The sequence below is a fragment of the Schistocerca cancellata genome, chromosome 1 (assembly GCF_023864275.1).
Source record: "Schistocerca cancellata isolate TAMUIC-IGC-003103 chromosome 1, iqSchCanc2.1, whole genome shotgun sequence".
Lineage (NCBI taxonomy): Eukaryota > Metazoa > Arthropoda > Insecta > Orthoptera > Acrididae > Schistocerca > Schistocerca cancellata.
In genome coordinates, this window is record NC_064626.1 from 641,519,250 (window position 1) to 641,540,508 (window position 21,259).

At 42.4% G+C, this 21,259-nt stretch overlaps 1 protein-coding gene across 2 annotated transcripts in view; it reads left to right on the forward strand.

The window, feature by feature from the left end:
• Positions 1-21,259, forward strand: part of LOC126183320 (toll-like receptor 2) — a 132,169-nt gene that overhangs the window by 81,682 nt on the left and 29,228 nt on the right. For both annotated transcript variants that reach the window (XM_049925181.1, XM_049925190.1), the window contains one exon: positions 13,253-13,465. In XM_049925181.1, the coding sequence (XP_049781138.1) occupies positions 13,253-13,465 (213 nt within the window). The remainder of the gene's footprint in view (positions 1-13,252; positions 13,466-21,259) is intronic.

The following is a 21,259-nucleotide window of genomic DNA, read 5'->3' on the forward strand; positions in this document are numbered from 1 at the left end:
TACTTGTTATCATCAGAAACTCTATGTTAAAACCATCAGATCGTTTATCATGTGAGTCTTTGTCTCCTTAGTCAGGATGTCCGATTTACTAACCAATCCTGTTAAGTTCGGCAACAAACGCGCCATGCCAAACGTCCAAACGTTCCCAGATCGTGACCAGCTAACTGCATTTGGAGATTAATATATTGACCACCAGGACTGGTAATTGCCCGTTGAGAACATCGGATTCTGCGCTGGCTCTTTTGGTGTGGGATTCGCTGTGGCGTGGTATGTGGCACTCGCGTTGCTTCGGTTCCTTGACTAGTACTCGCCTCATTTATTGCTGCAATATTTCCTCCCTCTGAGAGAGACGAACGCTCCCTCTGGCTCAGATGTGAGACGAGGTACGAATGACGTCGCGAGACTCAATGATTCATCGGTCTCGAGCCGCTCCTACCGTCCTGCCGAGTCTCGATAGGTGGACCGCTAGCTCAGCGTCCTTCTCGTTCTTCCTCTGTAAGTTTGCTAACGTTTTGCGATGGATTTGCACTTTTAAACACCATATTTTGCCGTGCTACTGACTACATCCTCAATATAGATATCTTTCTCTCTCGATACATTAGAAAATAAGAATACACTATGCGAATGAGTTTTGAAGTTTTCTGGTATAGAAGCAAAAGAACGATGGTCGCCACGGTCTTGTAAGTCATGTCGTTTCTTAGAAGGGTATGAATTTTGAAAAAGCATGTTTCCTGTGGCTCCTCCATCTTGCTGGGCGAAGGAACAGTGGACAAAGCCATTAATTTGGCAGGGAAATGTTCAGGGGTTAACAAATACAGGGAGGTGCAGTTAAACGTAGCCCGCCTCCCCTTTGAATGGGCATGCATTATTTCGAGTTCTGAAATAAACAGCTCCAACAGTGGACAGTTTTATGCAATAAGCGATTGTTAGCGTTGTTCTGTCAGCATTTCAGTCCATTTCATCAGTGAATTTAGACGTTTCCGTTTGCGATCTGTGATTTTCTCGATAGAAGAAAGATTTGAAATCGTACAAGGAAACTCTCGAAATATTCGGGTCAAGTATCCGGACTGAGGACTAACAGCAAAGAGAGGAATACAGAATCTGCATAAAAATTGGCCCACCTACGGATCTGTGCAAAATGTAAAACGACAAAGAATTCGTTCAGTTTGCACACCAGGAGTTACTGCAGACAGTCGCTGAAGGATTATTCCGATCCCAAAGAAGTCTACACGTAAACTAATCTAACAGGCACATGTATATAGGAGGAGTTTCCAGCGGATATTGAAATGTCTCAATTTGAAGCTACGTTGTGTGACACTTGAGCAGCAATTACGGGAGGATGACAGAAACGTGTACACTGCTTCACGTGGCTTTTGAACAACATCAACGATGATTTCTTAGACACTTTCCATTATATCATATGTAAAGAAGCACGGTTTCATCTTTCCGGTCATGTTAATTCAAGGAACACGAGGTATTAGGCAACGTAGAACCCTAACACTGTGTATCAGCAACCTCTCCATGATGAAAAAATAGGCATTTGGTGCGGTGTAACAGGAAGGCGCATCATTGGACCGATATTTTTTGACACGACCTCAACATGGTTGCATGTATGAAAATTTTTGATATATTTTGTGCTCAACTCACTGAATATGAAAGACAATACTGCTTCTTCCAGCAACATGCCACACGTCTAAGGTGTCCGTATAACGAATCCATGATATCTTCAACGAGGAGCTAACTGTCAGCAAACATTTGCGGCCACCAAATCCTCCGCATCTAGCAACTTGTTATTTTTTCCTGTGGGCACACTTTAAGAGCAAAGTCTATGAAACAAATCTACACACAATCCGGGAACTGAAAGACACCATCAACAGTGATGTTGCGGCCATCTACATCCGAACTTTACGCCGGATGTGTCTGAATATGATTAGACGTGCACAGCTGTTTATTGATGTTGCAGGGGGTCACATGCAGTATCTTCTACAAATGTATTTTTCACTGTAATTTTCGTTGTAAATATATGGTAATCTATTTGAGCGCTTCGTTACTGTAATTTCACTGCATTTCTTACACATTTCCGCGGGTTACTTTTATCTGCGCCATGATGTATATGAAACCACTGAGGCCACAGCACAATACCATGTGCAATAGGATGTAGGAAAACCGTTGGCATTGAAAACAGCTTCCAGTCGTCTCGTAATGGATACACACAGGCCCTGTATGAATTTCAAGTAAATCGTGTTCCATAGTGGCAAGTTTACATAACGTTGATGGAGATTGGTAGCGAACATGTGCACTGCCCTCCAAAGTCGACGACAAAGGCTCATTAATGTCGAGACCTGGTGAATCCGGTGACCATGGGAGATGCGACAGTACATCCATTTGCTCACAAAACCAATTCTGGACGATGCGAGCTGTGTGAGCAGGGGCCCTGTCGTCGTGGAACACAGCGTCATCATTGGGGAACAAACATTGCATAGTAAGATAGACCTGAAGAGTCATAGTCTCTCAATCCTTATCATTAATGTGACACTGTAGAGTAACGAAGGAGGGTATGGAATACTACGATGTTGTTGTTGTTATTGATGTGGTTGTGGTCTTCAGTCCACAGACTGGTTTGATGCAGCTCTCCATGCTACTCTATCCTGTGCAAGCTTCTTCATCTTCCAGTAAATACTGCAACATACATCCTTCTGAATCTGTTAAGTGCATTCACCTCTTGGTCTCCCTCTACGATTTTTACCCTCCACGCTGCCCACCAATATTAAATTGATGATCCCTTGATGCCTCAGAATATGTCCTACCAACCGATCCTTCTTCTAGTCAAGTTGTGCCACAAATTTCTCTTCTCTCCAATTCTATTCAATATCTCCTCATTAGTTATGTGATCTACCCATCTAATCTTCAGCATTCTTCTGTAGCACCACATTTCGGAAGCTTCTATTCTCTTCTTGTCCAAACTATTTATCGTCCACGTTTCACTTCCATACATGGCTACACTCCATACAAATACTTTCAGAAATGACTTCCTGACACTTAAATCTATACTCGACGATAACAAATTTCTCTTCTTCGGAAACGCTTTCCTTGCCATTGCCAGTCTACATTTTATATCCTCTCTACATCGACCGTTGTCAGTTATTTTGCTCCCCAAATAGAATAACTAATTTACTACTTTAAGCGTTTCATTTCCTAATCTAATTTCCGCAGCATCACCCGATTTAATTCGACTATATTCCATTATCCTCGTTTTGCTTTTGTTAATGTTCATCTTATATCCTCCTTTCAAGACACTGTCCATTCCGTTCAGCTGCTCTTCCAGGTCTTTTGCTGTCTCTGACAGAATTACAATGTCATCGGCAAACCTCAAAGTTTTTATTTCTTCTCCATGGATTTTAATTCCTACTCCGAATTTTTCTTTTGTTTCCTTTACAGATTGCTCGATATATAGATTGAATAACATTGGGGATAGGCTATAACCCTGTCTCACTCCCTTCCCAGCCACTGCTTCCCTTTTATGCCCCTCGACTCTCTGGTTTCTGTACAAATTGTAAACAGCCTTTCGCTCCCTGTATTTTACCCCTGCCACCTTCAGAATTTGAAAGAGAGTATTCCAGTCAACATTGTCAAAAGCTTTCTCCAAGTGTACAAATGCTGGCCCTCCCAAGGCTGTCAGTAGTTCTAATGGAATGTTGCCTACTCCGGGGGCTTGTTTCGACTTAGGTCTTTCAGTGCTCTGTCAAACTCTTCAGGCACTATCATATCTTCTATTTCATCTTCACCTACATTCTCTTCCATTTCTATAATATTGTCCTCAAGAACATCGCCCTTGTATAGACCGTCTATATACTCCTCCCACTTTCTGTTTTCCCTTTTTTGGTTAGAACTGGGTTTCCATCTGAGCGGTTGATATTCATGCAAGTGGTTCTGTTTTCTCCAAAGGTCTCTTTAATTTTCCTGTAGGCAGTATCTATCTTACCCCTAGTGATATGCACCTCTACATCCTTACATGTGTCCTGTAGCCATCCCTGCTTAGCCATTTTGCACTTCCTCTCGATCTCATTTTTGAGACGTTTGTATTCCTTCTTGCCTGCTTCATTTACTGAATTTTTATACTGCGATATGGCTACCGTAATGAACATCAAACCCCCGTCACGTTTCACTCTTGATACCTCAACTTAGCCAGTTGGAAACAGTGTGAAACAAGACTCATCCGAACAAATGTCTTTCTTCCATTGGTCCCTACTCGATGTTTTATGGCTTCTGCAGCACCTTTTCATGTTAGGGACATTTGTGTGACATGTGTAGATTTGGAATTCCATCTCGCTCTCCAGTTCCCTGCTCATGGAGTCTCCTTTGTGTTGTTTTATTGCTGATAGGTTTCGCGAATGCGACATTCACTTCTGCAGTGACTTTGGCACCTGTCGTCCACTTACTTTGCATCACAATCCTCTTCAACGACCGTCTGTCACAATCACTTATCATACACTTTCATCCGCGTTGTTTAGCGAATGATGTTTTTCCGCTTTCCCCGTATGCGGTATAAATATTCGATACGGTGCCTCTTGAAACCCAAAACAGTTCACTTCTCTTGGTTACGGAAGCACTCACCATACGACCACCAACAATCTACCTCCATTCGACTTCACTTAGCTCCGAGATAATACACTCACTACTACGTACAACGCTGTTCTGACCGCGACTGACACTTGCAACATATTGAGGACATAGCACAGGTGCCGATTATGGTTAAATACAACAGAGCAACATTCAGGCTTGCCTAGCAGTTAGATTTATGATAAGCATGCATTTCTCGAGGTGTTTTTATATTTTTGTCCAATCCCTACACAGCGTTATGTCCCTCAGGCAGTACAGTGTCAGTTAGGGGTCTCAATGCGATAGATGAAATTCAGATATGGTCACGATGAGGTTGCAAAGTCCTGTCCTGCTAGAGTCCAAGGTCGTGAAAAAATGAAAATCGTGTTCCCTGCTGTGTGGCTTCGAAAAGAGCATCCACTGTACTACTTCCTATCCTGATTTGGCGTAAAGCACTGAATTCAACTTCTATTACAAGCGTGACTGGACCATGTCTTCCCAGTCATAGTGGACTAGCTTAGGACGGAAGGGGATAGAACTACTCCACTTAAACAAAAGTCGATCACAAATTAAATATGTATATTTCCATAAAATCTAGAAATATTAACAACGAAACTCATAGATCAAACAGGGTAAAAAGGCACTGAATTAGGTTGGCAAACGTGCCTGAATACCAGAGTTTTTATTGGACTGGAGACTGTCCACTGGACACTGGACACTGTATACTGGATACTGTCAGTTATGATAAAACAATACACCTAAGCAATCAGAGAACAACAAAATGCAGAAATAAATCACGTAATTTAGGTCGTTGGGGAGATACATTTACGGTGACACATGGAGTAGAATGCGGCAGATTACCTCAGCTGCGGCAGGAGGCATTGATAGTCGTGATGCCATAGTAATTACAAGTTGCCAGTGTAAATCCGAATGATATGATTTTGGCAACTAGTGGTGATATTTGTTTTACGGGCATTAGGCCGTGGGCCGAGGCATAATTATCTCCCTAACATTTCGTACTCCAGTGCTGGAGACATTGTCAGAGGCTTTAAGCAGGTACAAACTCAAAGAAACTCATCAAGCCGACCTGTTCGTAACCTCGTCAGAGCGCTGCCACAACTACAGTGTCAGACAAACGAATTTGGTGGTATCCCGGTCCTAGTGCATGGCCTGCTGCTGCTGATTTATCCGTCTTGCCCAGGCGATAATTGTTCTTGTTTTTTCTTTTTTTTAAGATGGGAGTTAACCATTCTTTTTGTACGTAGGCAGAAAAATAACCTGTGACAGATGGAGTAAGAAAGATATAAAAAGCAGGCTAGCATTGGCAAAAAGGGCATTTGTGTAATGTGAGGTAGAAATTTGTGAGATTGTACGTTTTGAGCACAGCACTGTATGATAGTGAAAAATGGATTGTGGGAAAAACGGAACAGAGGAGAATCGAAGCATTTGAGATATAGCGCAACAGAGTAATGTTGTAAATTAGCTCTACTGATGAGATAAGGAATGAGGTTCTCGGATAATCGGAGAGAAAGGCGTATATGAAAACTACTGACAAGAAGAAGGGACAGGATGATAGGACACCAGGAGATAACTTCCACGATAATTGATGGAGCTGTAGAGGGTAAAAACTGTAGAGGAAGACAGAAACTGGAGTACATGCAATAAATAAATGAGAACGTAGGTTGCAAGTGCTACTCTGAGATGAAAGGGTTGTCGCAGGAGAGGAATTTGTGGAGGGCCACATCAAGCCAGTCAGAATATTGATATGTTCAAAAGAATAGAAAAAAATAGTAAATCCCTATCAGTTTAATATTTCGTCTGTCACTGAGCGATGCACCAATACAAGCATAGCATTGCAATTCTTTCAGCAATATGCATACGTTATATACGTTTTGAACACAGCCCTGCAGCACATGTTGGATGATTGGTTATTTGGTAAATGAGCTTCCAGTGTTTTACACACAGATTTGCGCTACCAAAGATAGTCCGTTTCGTTTCTTAGAAGGGTATGAATTTTGAAAAAGCATGTTTCCTGTGGCTCCTCCATCTTGCTGGGCGAAGGAACAGTGGACAAAGCCATTAATTTGGCAGGGAAATGTTCAGGGGTTAACAAATACAGGGAGGTGCAGTTAAACGTAGCCCGCCTCCCCTTTGAATGGGCATGCATTATTTCGAGTTCTGAAATAAACAGCTCCAACAGTGGACAGTTTTATGCAATAAGCGATTGTTAGCATTGTTCTGTCAGCATTTCAGTCCATTTCATCAGTGAATTTAGACGTTTTCGTTTGGGATCTGTGATTTTCTCTATAGAAGAAAGATTTGAAATCGTACAAGGAAACTCTCGAAATATTCGGGTCAATTATCCGGACTGAAGACTAACAGCAAAGAGAGGAATACAGAATCTGCATAAAAATTGGCCCACCTACGGATCTGTGCAAAATGTAAAACGACAAAGAATTCGTTCAGTTTGCACATCAGGAGTTACTGCAGACAGTCGCTGAATGATTATTCGGATCCCAAAGAAGTCTACACGTAAACTAATCTAACAGGCACATGTATATAGGAGGAGTTTCCAGCGGATATTGAAAAGTCTCAATTTGAAGCTACGTTGTCTGACACTTGTGCAGCAATTACGGGAGGATGACAGAAACGTGTACACTGCTTCACGTGGCTTTTGAACAACATCAACGATGATTTCTTAGACACTTTCCATTATATCATGTGTAAAGAAGCACGGTTTCATCTTTCCGGTCATGTTAATTCAAGGAACACGAGGTATTAGGCAACGTAGAACCCTAACACTGTGTATCAGCAACCTCTCCACGATGAAAAAATAGGCATTTGGTGCGGTGTAACAGGAAGGCGCATCATTGGACCGATATTTTTTGACTCGACCTCAACATGGTTGCATGTATGAAAATTTTTGATATATTTTGTGCTCAACTCACTGAATATGAAAGACAATACTGCTTCTTCCAGCAACATGCCACACGTCTAAGGTGTCCGTATAACGAATCCATGATATTTTCAACGAGGAGCTAACTGTCAGCAAACATTTGCGGCCACCAAATCCTCCGCATCTAGCAACTTGTTATTTTTTCCTGTGGGCACACTTTAAGAGCAAAGTCTATGAAACAAATCTACACACAATCCGGGAACTGAAAGACACCATCAACAGTGATGTTGCGGCCATCTATATCCGAACTTTGCGCCGGATGTGTCTGAATATGATTAGACGTGCACAGCTGTTTATTGATGTTGCAGGGGGTCACTTTCAGTATCTTCTACAAATGTATTTTTCATTGTAATTTTCGTTGTAAATATATGGTAATCTATTTGAGCGCTTCGTTTCTGTAATTTCACTGCATTTCTTTCACATTTCCGCGGGTTACTTTTATCTGCGCCATGATGTATATGAAACCACTGAGGCCACAGCACAATACCATGTGCAATAGGATGTAGGAAAACCGTTGGCATTCAAAACAGCTTCCAGTCGTCTCGTAATGGATACACACAGGCCCTGTATGAATTTCAAGTAAATCGTGTTCCATACTTCCTGCAAAGTAGTGGCAAGTTTACATAACGTTGATGGAGATTGGTAGCGAACATGTGCACTGCCCTCCAAAGTCGACGACAAAGGCTCATTGATGTCGAGACCTGGTGAATCTGGTGACCATGGGAGATGCGACAGTTCATCCTTTTGCTCACAAAACCAGTTCTGGACGATGCGAGCTGTGTGAGCAGGGGCCCTGTCGTCGTGGAACACAGCATCATCATTAGGGAACAAACATTGCATAGTATGATAGACCTGATGAGTCATAGTCTAGCAATCCTTATCATTAATGTGACACGGCAGAGTAACGAAGGAGGGTATGGAATACTACGATGTTGTTGTTGTTATTGATGTTGTGGTCTTCAGTCCACAGACTAGTTTGATGCAGCTCTCCATGCTACTCTATCCTGTGCAAGCTTCTTCATCTTCCAGTAAATACTGCAACATACATCCTTCTGAATCTGTTTAGTGCATTCATCTCTTGGCCTCCCTCTACGATTTTTACTCTCCACGCTGCCCACCTATATTAAATTGATGATCCCTTGATGCCTCAGAATATGTCCTACCAACCGATCCTTCTTCTAGTCTAGTTGTGCCACAAATTTCTCTTCTCTCCAATTCTATTCAATATCTCCTCATTAGTTATGTGATCTACCCATCTAATCTTCAGCATTCTTCTGTAGCACCACATTTCGGAAGCTTCTATTCTCTTCTTGTCTAAACTATTTATCGTCCACGTTTCACTTCCATACAGGGCTACACTCCATACAAATACTTTCAGAAACGACTTCCTGACACTTAAATCTATACTCGACGTTAACAAATTTCTCTTCTTCAGAAACGCTTTCCTTGCCATTGCCAGTCTACATTTTATATCCTCTCTACTTCGACCATTGTCAGTAATTTTGCTCCCCAAATAGAGAAACTAATTTTCTACTTTAAGCGTTTCATTTCCTAATCTAATTCCCGCAGCATCACCCGATTTAATTCGACTACATTCCATTATCCCCGTTTTGCTTTTGTTGATGTTCATCTTATATCCTCCTTTCAAGACACTGTCCATTCCGTTCAGCTGCTCGTCCAGGTCCTTTGCTGTCTCTGACAGAATTGCAATGTCATCGGCAAACTCAAAGTTTTATTTCTTCTCCATGGATTGTAATTCCTACTCTGAATTTTTCTTTTGTTTCCTTTACTGCTTGCTCGATATACAGATTGAATAACATTGGGGATAGTCTATAACCCTGTCTCACTCCCTTCCCAGCCACTGCTTCCCTTTTTTGCCCCTCGACTCTTATAATTGCCTTCTGGTTTCTGTACAAATTGTAAATAGCCTTTCGCTCCCTGTATTTTACCCCTGCCACCTTCAGAAGTTGAAAGAGAGTATTCCAGTCAACATTGTCAAAAGCTTTCTCCAAGTTTACAAATGCTGGCTCTCCCAAGGGTGTCAGTAGTTCCAATGGAATGTTGTCTACTCCGGGGGCTTGTTTCGACTTAGGTCTTTCAGTGCTCTGTCAAACTCTTCACGCACTATCATATCTTCTATTTCATCTTCACCTACATTCTCTTCCATTTTTATAATATTGTCCTCAAGAACATCGCCCTTGTATAGACCCTCTATATACTCCTCCCACATTTCTGCATTCCCTTCTTTGCTTAGAACTGGGTTTCCATCTGAGCGGTTGATATTCATGCAAGTGGTTCTGTTTTCTCCAAAGGTCTCTTTAATTTTCCTGTAGGCAGTATCTATCTTACCCCTAGTGATATGCACCTCTACATCCTTACATTTGTCCTGTAGCCATCCCTGCTTAGCCATTTTGCACTTCCTGTCGATCTCACTTTTTAGACGTTTGTATTCCTTCTTGCCTGCTTCATTTACTGAATTTTTATACTGCGATATGGCTACCGAAATGAACATCAAACCCCCGTCACGTTTCACTCTTGAGACCTCAACTTAGCCAGTTGGAAACAGTGTGAAACAAGACTCATCCGAACAAATGTCTTTCTTCCATTGGTCCCTACTCGATGTTTTATGGCTTCTGCAGCACGTTTTCGTGTTAGGGACATTTGTGTGACATGTGTAGATTTGGAATTCCATCTCGCTCTCCAGTTCCCTGCTCATGGAGTCTCCTTCGTGTTGTTTTATTGCTGATAGGTTTCGCGAATGCGACATTCACTTCTGCAGTGACTTTGGCACCTGTCGTCCACTTACTTTGCATCACAATCCTCTTCAACGACCGTCTGTCACAATCACTTATCATACACTTTCATCCGCGTTGTTTAGCGAATGATGTTTTTCCGCTTTCCCCGTATGCGGTATAAATATTCGATACGGTGCCTCTTGAAACCCAAAACAGTTCACTTCTCTTGGTTACGGAAGCACTCACCATACGACCACCAACAATCTACCTCCATTCGACTTCACTTAGCTCCGAGATAATACACTCACTACTACGTATAACGCTGTTCTGACCGCGACTGACACTTGCAACATATTGAGGACATAGCACAGGTGCCGTTTGTGGTTAAATACAACAGAGCAACATTCAGGCTGGCCTAACAGTTGGATTTATGATAAGCATGCATTTCTCGAGGTGTTTTTATATTTTTGTTCAATCCCTACACAGCGTTATGTCCCTCAGGCAGTACAGTGTCAGTTAGGGGTCTCAATGTGATCGATGAAATTCAGATATGGTCACAATGAAGTTGCAAAGTCCTGTCCTGCTATAGCCAAGGTCGTGAAAAAATGAAAATCGTGTTCCCTGCTGTGTGGCTTCGAAACGAGCATCCACTACACTACTTCCTATCCTGATTTGGCGTAAAGCACTGAATTCACCTTCTATAACAAGCGTGACTGGACCATGTCTTCCCAGTCATAGTGGACTAGCTGAGGACGGAAGGGGATAGAACTACTCCACTTAAACAAAAGTCGATCACAAATTAAATATGTATATTTCCATAAAATCTAGAAATATTAACAACGAAACTCATAGATCAAACAGGGTAAAAAGGCACTGAATTAGGTTTGCAAACGTGCCTGAATACCAGAGTTTTTATTGGACTGGAGACTGTCCACTAGACACTGGACACTGTATACTGGATACTGTCAGTTATGAAAAATCAATACACCTAAGCAATCAGAGAATAACAAAATGCAGAAATAAAACACGTAATTTAGGTCGTTGGGGAGAGACATTTACGGTGATACATGGAGTAGAATGCGGCAGATTACCTCAGCTGCGGCAGGAGGCATTGATAGTCGTGATGCCATTGTAATTACAAGTTTCCAGTGTAAATCCGAATGATATGATTTTTGCAACTAGTGGTGATATTTGTTTTACGGGCATTAATTAGGCCGTGGGCCAAGGCATAATTATCTCCCTAACATTTCGTATTCCAGTGCTGGAGACATTGTCAGAGGCTTTAAGCAGTTACAAACTCAAAGAAACTCATCAAGCCGACCTGTTCGTAACCTCGTCAGAGCGCTGCCACAACTACAGTGTCAGACAAACGAATTTGGTGGTATCCCGGTCCTAGTGCATGGCCTGCTGCTGCTGATTTATCCGTCTTGCCCAGGCGACAATTGTTCTTGTTTTTTCTTTTTTTTAAGATGAGAGTTAACCATTCTTTTTGTACGTAGGCAGAAAAATAACCCGTGACAGATGGAGTAAGAAAGATATAAAAAGCAGGCTAGCATTGGCAAAAAGGGCATTTGTGTAATGTGAGGTAGAAATTTGAGAGATTGTACGTTTTGAACACAGCACTGTATGATAGTGAAAAATGGATTGTGGGAAAAACGGAACAGAGGAGAATCGAAGCATTTGAGATATAGCGCAACAGAGTAATGTTGGAAATTAGCTCTACTGATGAGATAAGGAATGAGGTTCTCGGATAATCGGAGGGAAAGGCGTATATGAAAACTACTGACAAGAAGAAGGGACAGGATGATAGGACACCAGGAGATAACTTCCACGATAATTGATGGAGCTGTAGAGGGTAAAAACTGTAGAGGAAGACAGAAACTGGAGTACATGCAATAAATAAATGAAAACGTAGGTTGCAAATGCTACTCTGAGATGAAAGGGTTGTCGCAGGAGAGGAATTTGTGGAGGGCCGCATCAAGCCAGTCAGAATATTGATATGTTCAAAAGAATAGAAAAAAATAGTAAATCCCTATCAGTTTAATATTTCTTCTGTCACTGAGCGATGCACCAATACAGGCATAGCATTGCAATTCTTTCAGCAATATGTATACGTTATATACGTTTTGAACACAGTCCTGCAGCACATGTTGGATGATTGGTTATTTGGTAAATGAGCTTCCAGTGTTTTACACACAGATTTGCGCTACCAAAGATAGTCCGTTTCGTAAAACAGACGAAAAACAAAGACTGGTGACGTGAATTATACGTGTTTAGAATGGTACAGTCCTTAGTTAAGCAGTACAATAAGATCATGGAAATGCTCCCGGAGAGAGGCGCCCTTGAAAAACTTGGTCACTGTGCATCCTGTGCGTACTCTATTTCCATCGCCGCCGCGCGGGTAGCCGTGCGGTCTTGGGCACCTGGCCACGGTTCGAGCGGCTGCCCCCCGTCGCAGGTTCGAGTAAGCATAGGGACCGATGACCTCAGCAGTTTGATCCCATAGGAACTTACCAGAAATTTTCCATTGCCATTACGACTAGCAAAAGTTATGGACAGTATCTCTATACCTCAACATCTTCACTGCCTGGTAAACCTCTCACTACCTATAAAGCCGCTAACTGAATAACTGTCGAAATTAATTAATGTAATTTCTAGCCTCAAAGGTTTGTTAATCCCTAATTACCTTAACTCCGTTGCTGAAAATGGTCACGACGAGAAGATCAGAGAAATGAAAACTCATATGGAGGTTTATCAACAGCCGTTCTTCCAATATACCATTTGCTAATGGAGCAGGGAAGGGGAGAAATGGTAGCCATCCCAAAAGCACTCTCCGCCACGCACCGTTCGGTGGCCTTCGGTTTGTAGTTTTAGATGAAAATGTTTATCCCAATCTCTAACCTAGTGTTTAAAGTTGACTATTTTTGTACTCTTTCCTAATACCTGTCACTTAATATCACAGTTCGTCGTCGGACAGACTTCGACTGGTGCGTCCGGAGCAGCCGGTATGCAGCGACCCGCAAGAGAGAGCCGGCAAGCCCGTGGCGACGATGAAAGACCTGGACGACGGGTCCGGCTGCCCTGGGTCCCCCCGCTACGTGGCCCAGTTCGTGGTGCTCCTCATCAGCCTGCTTGCCGCGATCGTGGCCATAACCCTCCTCTGCTACCATCGCAGGTGAGTGAGTGAGCCACAACAACGGCTAGGAACTCCGCCTCCAGTCCGATAGTCGCTAAGTGTCACGCCTAAATAGAGGCGGTAATATCGAAACATTGCAGACTAATATCGACGTTCGAGCATCAACATTATTATGTCTATATTTCGACAACCACATTAATTTCACAGATACAAATGAACAATTAGAATGGAAGTCCAAGAATGAAGTGCTCGGATTAAAAACGGTGTCCGACAGGTCTTTACTATTTCGTCCCTACTGTTCAATCTGTCCCGCGAAGAAGCAATGACGGAAATAAAAGAAAGGTTCGGCAGTGGGATCTAAAATCACACTGCAAAAATACACATGGCCAGATTTATTAATGACATACAGTGGGTGCACAAGATTTTGGAAACACCAAAAACACAACAATACGGCGTAGGAAAGACTTAAGAATTTAAAAAGCTTCCAATCCTATAATTACAGGTCCTGTCTGCTTTACAAGCTCTATACCATTCTTTCTGCAAAATACTTGAAGGGGAGTTCAAGTACACTAGTGGCCATGAAAATTGCTACACCACGAAGATGACGTGGTACAGACGCGAAATTTAACCGACAGGAAGAAGATGCTGTGATATGCAAATGATTAGCTTTTCAGAGCATTCACACAGGGCTATTGCTATTCACAATATACATAAATGACCTGGTGGATGACATCGGAAGTTCACTGAGGCTTTTTGCAGATGATGCTGTGGTGTATCGAGAGGTTGTAACAATGGAAAATTGTACTGAAATGCAGGAGGATCTGCAGCGAATTGACGCATGGTGCAGGGAATAGCAATTGAATCTCAATGTAGACAAGTGTAATGTGCTGCGAATACACAGAAAGATAGATCCTTTATCATTTAGCTACAAAATAGCAGGTCAGCAACTGGAAGCAGTTAATACCATAAATTATCTGGGAGTACGCATTAGGAGTGATTTAAAATGGAATGATCATATAATGTTGATCGTCGGTAAAGCAGATGCCAGACTGAGATTCATTGGAAGAATCCTAAGGAAATGCAATCCGAAAACAAAGGAAGTGGGGTACAGTACGCTTGTTCGCCCACTGCTTGAATACTGCTCAGCAGTGTGGGACCGTACCAGATAGGGTTGATACAAGACATAGAGAAGATCCAACGGAGAGCAGCGCGCTTCGTTACAGGGTCATTTAGTAATCGCGAAAGCGTTACGGAGATGGTAGATAAACTCCAGTGGAAGACTCTGCACGAGAGACGCTCAGTAGCTCGGTACGGGCTTTTCTTAAAGTTTCGAGAACATACCTTAACCGAAGAGTCAAGCAGTATATTGCTCCCTCCTACGTATATCTCGCGAAGAGACCATGAGGATAAAATCAGAGAGATTAGAGCCCACACAGAGGCATACCGACAATCCTTCTTTCCACGAACAATACGAGACTGGAATAGAAGGGAGAACCGATAGAGGTACTGAAGGTACCCTCCGCCACACACCGTCAGGTGGCTTGCGGAGTATGGATGTAGATGTAGATGTAGATATAGGTGTAGGCTGGCGCCGGTGGTGACACCTACAACGTGCTGACATGAGGAAAGTTTCCGACCGATTTCTCATACACAAACAGCAGTTGACCGCCGTTGACTTGTGAAACGTTGTTGTGATGCCTCGTGTAAGGAGGAGAAATGCGTACCATCACGTTTTGACTTTGATAAAGGTCGAATTGTAGCCTATCGCGATTGCGGTTTATCGTATCGCGACATTGCTACTCGCGTTGGTCGAGATCCAATGACTGTTAGCAGAATATGGAATCGGTGGGTTCAGGAGGATTATACGGAACGTCGTGCTGGATCCCAACGGCCTCGTATCACTAGCAGTCGAGATGACAGGCATCTTATCCGCATGGCTGTAACGGATCGTGCAGCCACGTCTCGATCCCTGAGTCAGCAGATGGGGACGTTTGCAAGACATCAACCATCTGCACGAACAGTTCGACGACGTTTGCAGCAGCATGGACTATCAGATCGGAAACCATGGCTGCGGTTACCCTTGACGCTGCATCACAAACAGGAGCGCTTCCGATGGTGTACTTAACGACGAACCTGGGTGCACGAATGGCAAATCGTCATTTTTTCGGATGAATCCAGGTTCTGTTTACAGCATCATGATGGTCGCATCCGTGTTTGGCGACATCGCGGTGAACGCACATTGGAAGCGTGTATTCGTCATCGCCATACTGGCGTCTCGGTCACCTCTTGCTCGCATTGAAGGCACTTTGAACAGAGGACGTTACATTTCAGATGTGTTACGACCCGTGGCTCTACCCTTCATTCGATCCCTGCGAAACCCAACATTTCAGCGGGATAATACACGACCGCATGTTTCATGACCTGTACGAGCCTTTCTGGATACAGAAAATGTTCGACTGCTGCCCTGGCCAGCACATTCTCCAGATCTCTCACCAATTGAAAACGTCTGGTAAATGGTTTCTCACTTTGCGTTACAATGCAAATGGGAGCTACTTCGAAGCTTTCCATGGCACTATCGCACAAGTATTGAATTCAATAATCTGTAACACTTGTTTCGACGTAGGATCAGAATATTTAAAAATTTGTTCATTAATCCTACCCTTTGGCATATTGTATGTAATGGTATCACGAATGATTGCGTCATTGTAGTACTGCCCACAGCCACATTGGAAACGACATTGTCATCTCAAACCCTGAAGCTGAGTGATCCATTGATGGTATGTCTGTTCCGACTATCAAAAGAACTTGAACAGGGCTGCAGCAAACCTGTACCTGATCCTCGTAATACTTAGTGAGGGCAGAAAATAAAACTTAAAAAAACTAGCAACTCCAGCCTACTAGTCGGGAATAGCTTGTGAGCAAGGCGGTGAATTCCTGTACGGCCATTGAAAAGAGATATGAGAGTTTCACGATATCTTGCACCACCCTGCCAAGTTTTGTTTTTATGATTTGTGTATATTCACTTGCTGATTTGAATATAATTAGATATTATTTTGGTATTGATTATTTTTCTTTTAGTATAATTTTGTTGAATTTTTGAATTTGTTCTTTAATAATTACTGCTAGAGGTTCAGTTTATTTAAGTTGTTATCATTCTATTTTTTTGTTTTGTTTTTATGGTTTTGATTTTAATAATTATACTTTATTGTTCATTTGCTAGTTAAGTCTTCTTTCTTTTTATATTTTTTTCGAGGCCATGTGTAGCGACATGAGCGTCGAACTGAGCGTACTACTCATTCCACTCCTTTTGCTGTTCATCGAAAGCTCGGAACATCGGAATGCATCGGGACGGTTTCATGGATGTGGCTGGCTATTGCGGCAGAGTTTATGCAGCAGTATATTTTGGTTAATGAGCTGCTGGACGGCAGTCATCAACTGGTTATGAAACTGAACAAACTGCATTAGATCAAAGCCAACAGCAGCCAGAGGTGCAGCAGGAGGTCTAGGATGCGGGTTAGAGGCCATTTCCATGAGATGAGCACAACAAGAAAGTTATATAAATAATTATAAGCAATTAGTAGCAATTACCTCTGAAAAAGGAGAGGAATATTACTAATGCACTGCGACAGAGCGACGAAGAGGGAAGGCAGCATTGATTCTGGAATTCTCATTGCCAGATTTCGTCATGGCTAATGTGGGAGTCACCAGTACCACAAACCAGGAAGGAGAGCAGTTGCAATGGCTGGCAGCAGGAATCCAAAAGTTATCTGTACATTAAACTTTGAAATTATTACAATACTTTATTTCTGAAAACAAGATAAATATAACTTACCTTAATTCCTGCGCTTCCTGTGAATTCTACATGCAAATATTGTTCTCTATGTTCCTACTCTCAGAACACAGGCTAGGTAACGTCTTCCTACTACTCTGTACTGATGCTCTCGAAGACTTGCAGTCAACTGAACTGGGCCGACCAGCAATAGGCGACTGGTGAAATCAGTGTTGACAGGGAGCACTGAACTGTCTTCTTGAAGGTATGGCGCTCCCCGCCTTTTCCATTGGCACGTAGGTCAGCGCCTTCTTGATGCCGTTCCGTGGCGCTGCGCTGCTGGGTGTGCAGTCAATGCTTTAGGACTGCACACCGGAAGTATTAAATGAGTTGCTATATGAACACCAAAATATCTAATGATGGACGAAGTACAGAGGATATAAAATGGAGACTGACTATTGCAAGGAAAGCGATTTCTGATGAAGAGGAATTTCTAAACATGTAATACGAATGCAAGTGATAGAAAGTTCTTTTTCTGGAGGTATTTGTCTGTAGCTATGTTCGGAAGGGAATGTGGACAGTAAGCATTTCAGAGAAGAAAAGAATAGAAGATTTTGAAAAGTGATGCTACAGAAGATTTGGTGGGTGAATGGAGAAACTAATGATGGAATACTGAATCTAACTGGGAAAAAAAGAAATTAATCTCACAACTTGATTAAAGTAAGGGATCAGTGGATATGACACATCCTGAGACAATAAGGAGTGGTCAGGTTGGTAATGGAGAAAAATGTGAGTGAGGAGGCGTCAGCTGTAAAAATTGTAGAGAGACAAAGACTTGACTGCAGTGACCAGGTTCGAGTACATGCAGGGTCCAGACAGAGGACTGCGCAGAACAGGCTAGCGTGGAGAGCTGCATCAAACCGGTCTTTGATGGGAAAACTGTAGTAACAGCAACAGCAATATTTATTATGGTGTATCGAATTTTTTGTGTCGAAAATATTTGAATTTTCTCATCCATTGTATCCTGACATTCTGTATCACTCTCTTGATTTATCGAAAATTCGATACAATGAATCCAGCAGCCGGCCGCGGTGGTCTAGCGGTTCTGGTGCTGCAGTCCGGAACCGCGGGACTGCTACGGTCGCAGGTTCGAATCCTGCCTCAGGCATGGGTGTGTGTGATGTCCTTAGGTTAGTTAGGTTTAAGTAGTTCTAAGTTCTAGGGGACTTATGACCTAAGTTGTTGAGTCCCATAGTGCTCAGAGCCATTTGAACCATTTTGAATCCAGCAATTTTTGTTCATCTTTACATATTCAGCTCCGTGCCTGTAATAACTTCCACTGAGTTCTATTGTATCGCTATCATAAAATAAGCTTCTTTCATAAAGGGGTTGCCTTTTAATGGTTATACGGCTGAGTGAACTCCAACATGCGATGGAGAAAGCTCCAACATGCGTGGTGTGTGAGAAAAATAATGCGACTGATTTTTTATCTACCAAAGCTTTTTATTTTTCAAACAACGGTATTGTCCTCTTCAAGGTAGTTGATTCCTTCCGCAACTAAACACCGGAGGAGTTGTTGCTCCCAGTCATAAAAGCAGCACTGAAAGGCTTCAAGCGATGCAGCCTTCAACATATCCGTCACATTCCTTGGAATATTCTCCAAAGTCCAAAATGACGCCCTTCCAAGGCATTTTTCAATTTCGAGAAAAGGAAAAATGAAAAGAACTGGGGCTGTGGAACCACAGGAATGCCTTCTGAGGTCAAAAATTCCGTGATGGAAGTGGGCGTGTGACTTGCGTCATTGCCATTGTGCAGCATCCAATTCTCTGCGGTGTCCGGTCTCACACCGTTCACTATTTTCGTGAGGCTTTCAACGATATATTTGTAAAAAAACTCGGTTGGTAGTTTGTCCTTGAGGAACAATCTTACAAGGGCACGCACACGTTCCAGGTTTTCGTCGGTTTTTGAAGTTGAAGGTCTCCTTGAACGAGGTTCATCTTCGAAGTGTCATCGACCTTGCAACAATGATTTGTATCGGGGAAAAACTTGTGCTCTTGATAAGGAATGTTCCCTATAGGCCTGTCCAACATTTCAAGGATTACAGTCGCTATTCCCCATGTTTCACAGACTTTACGGCATAACGTTGCTCGAAATTCCGCTTTCCGGTTTCGTTACACACAACTGAAGCACATCTTCAGTGACGGCGCTCTCAAAAATCACGTGATGGCCGTACGGAACCGAATCTCGGTCTGAGCTTCTAGAAGTGATAAACACAGGAGTCTACATAACTAGAACAGCACAGCATTGCCACGTGGTTCGCAGTGATGTCAGTTTCATTATTTTTCTTACTCGTTTCTTATACATCGTATGTCTCATTATATCACAATGATATTAGCAGTGAATGTCGATGTTCCACTACCGTAATGTGTAGTTGTTTAGTTTTTGAGACTACCACAAGATAAAATCAGTACTGCGACCTGTAGCTTATTGCCTCTGTATGTCGTAGTGATTTTGGGGATTACACTGTGCTACACACATTAGCAGTGCGTGATCCAGGCGATATGAGAGGTACAGCAGTACTGGACCACCAACGTACGTCACCAGGAGCCATGCAGTCATTCTTACCCGTTGCTGCTGAAAATTCTTAGCGTTTCTAAATGGTTCTTATATTATTCGATTTTGATCAATGTCTTTTGCGAGATAAACACAAAACTCCAAGATAAAGGAATAGCTTTTTTCATAATTCCATTCAGTGTACGATTTTCGTTTGTTCTCTCTCAGCGTTACTGTCACAAATACACACTATAAAAAAGTTATTCAGTGTAACGCCTACATCAACAATTGTGCAGAATGTTTGCTCAAAATTAATACAGAGTGTTTCCATAAGAGCGTGCAAAAATTTAACAGGCTGTAGAGAGCTGAACAGTTTGAGGTAGGGAACTTGAGTTCGGAGAAGCCAGTTTAAGGAAATAACAGGAATAAATGCATTATTGTGTACAAATGGCTCTGCGCACTATGGGACTCAACATCTGACGTCATCAGCCCCTTAGAACTCAGAACCAGATAAACCTAACTAACCTAAGGACATCACACACATCCATGCCCGAAGCAGGATTCGAGCCTGCCGCTCAGCCACCCTGGCCGGCTATTGCGTACACTTTTATTTATATTAGTTAACTGCAAATACCATCACTGACACAATGAACGTACCACTTTTACTATATCTTACAAAATGTGCTGAAATTGACGGAGATCAATCTCAATGCAAGCATGATAAATATCCCTGGTTTGTTGTGAACCACATCACAGGCAGCTACAGTTCTGGCAACTAATTTCATCTCCGTATCCACTGCGTATCTCCGTAGGAAATAATTAAGGGGATTCAGGTCAAATGATCTCGCAGGCCATGGAATAGGATCTCCCCTTCCAGTCCAGCGACCAGGAAACACTGTACCGGTACTGTTCCATCGTATTGTACTGTACGTTTGTGAATAGCACTGAGTAATGAATGAATGGCTCTGTCGTTGATTCAGAGAACGTTCGGTCATGGGACAATGTAAATACGATACAACAGAGCCACCTTTTGGACAAGTAAAGTAAACAAAACCTGCATCACGACTTCCTGGTAATCAGACTCTCCAATTTGTTTCCTTGCAGGAAATAAAGAATGTACATGTAAATAAACAGCACAGCACGTGTGAACGTATACGCATATTCGTTGTAAATAAGATAGAAAACGTAATGCTAGACAAAGCGGTAGACAAGTTTACGTCCACACCACAAGCTCGTTTCTCCGACTCCAGGTTCCCTATCTCAAATTGTTCAGTGGAGCATTCTCCAAGTCGTTTTACATTTTTGCACGCCATCACTAGATACACATTTAAAACAGTGTTCATTGTATTGTTGTACAGGTTTTTTTTAAAAAACAAAAGTTGCTCGTTTGCGTTAGGAGTGATATATCTTTGGCTTAATTGTTATGCATTCACCACCGTCTTCAGTTTTGTATCTGCTGACTGTTGTATCTCAAAACATGCTATGAGAGTGAACATTAGTTGTTAAGTGAC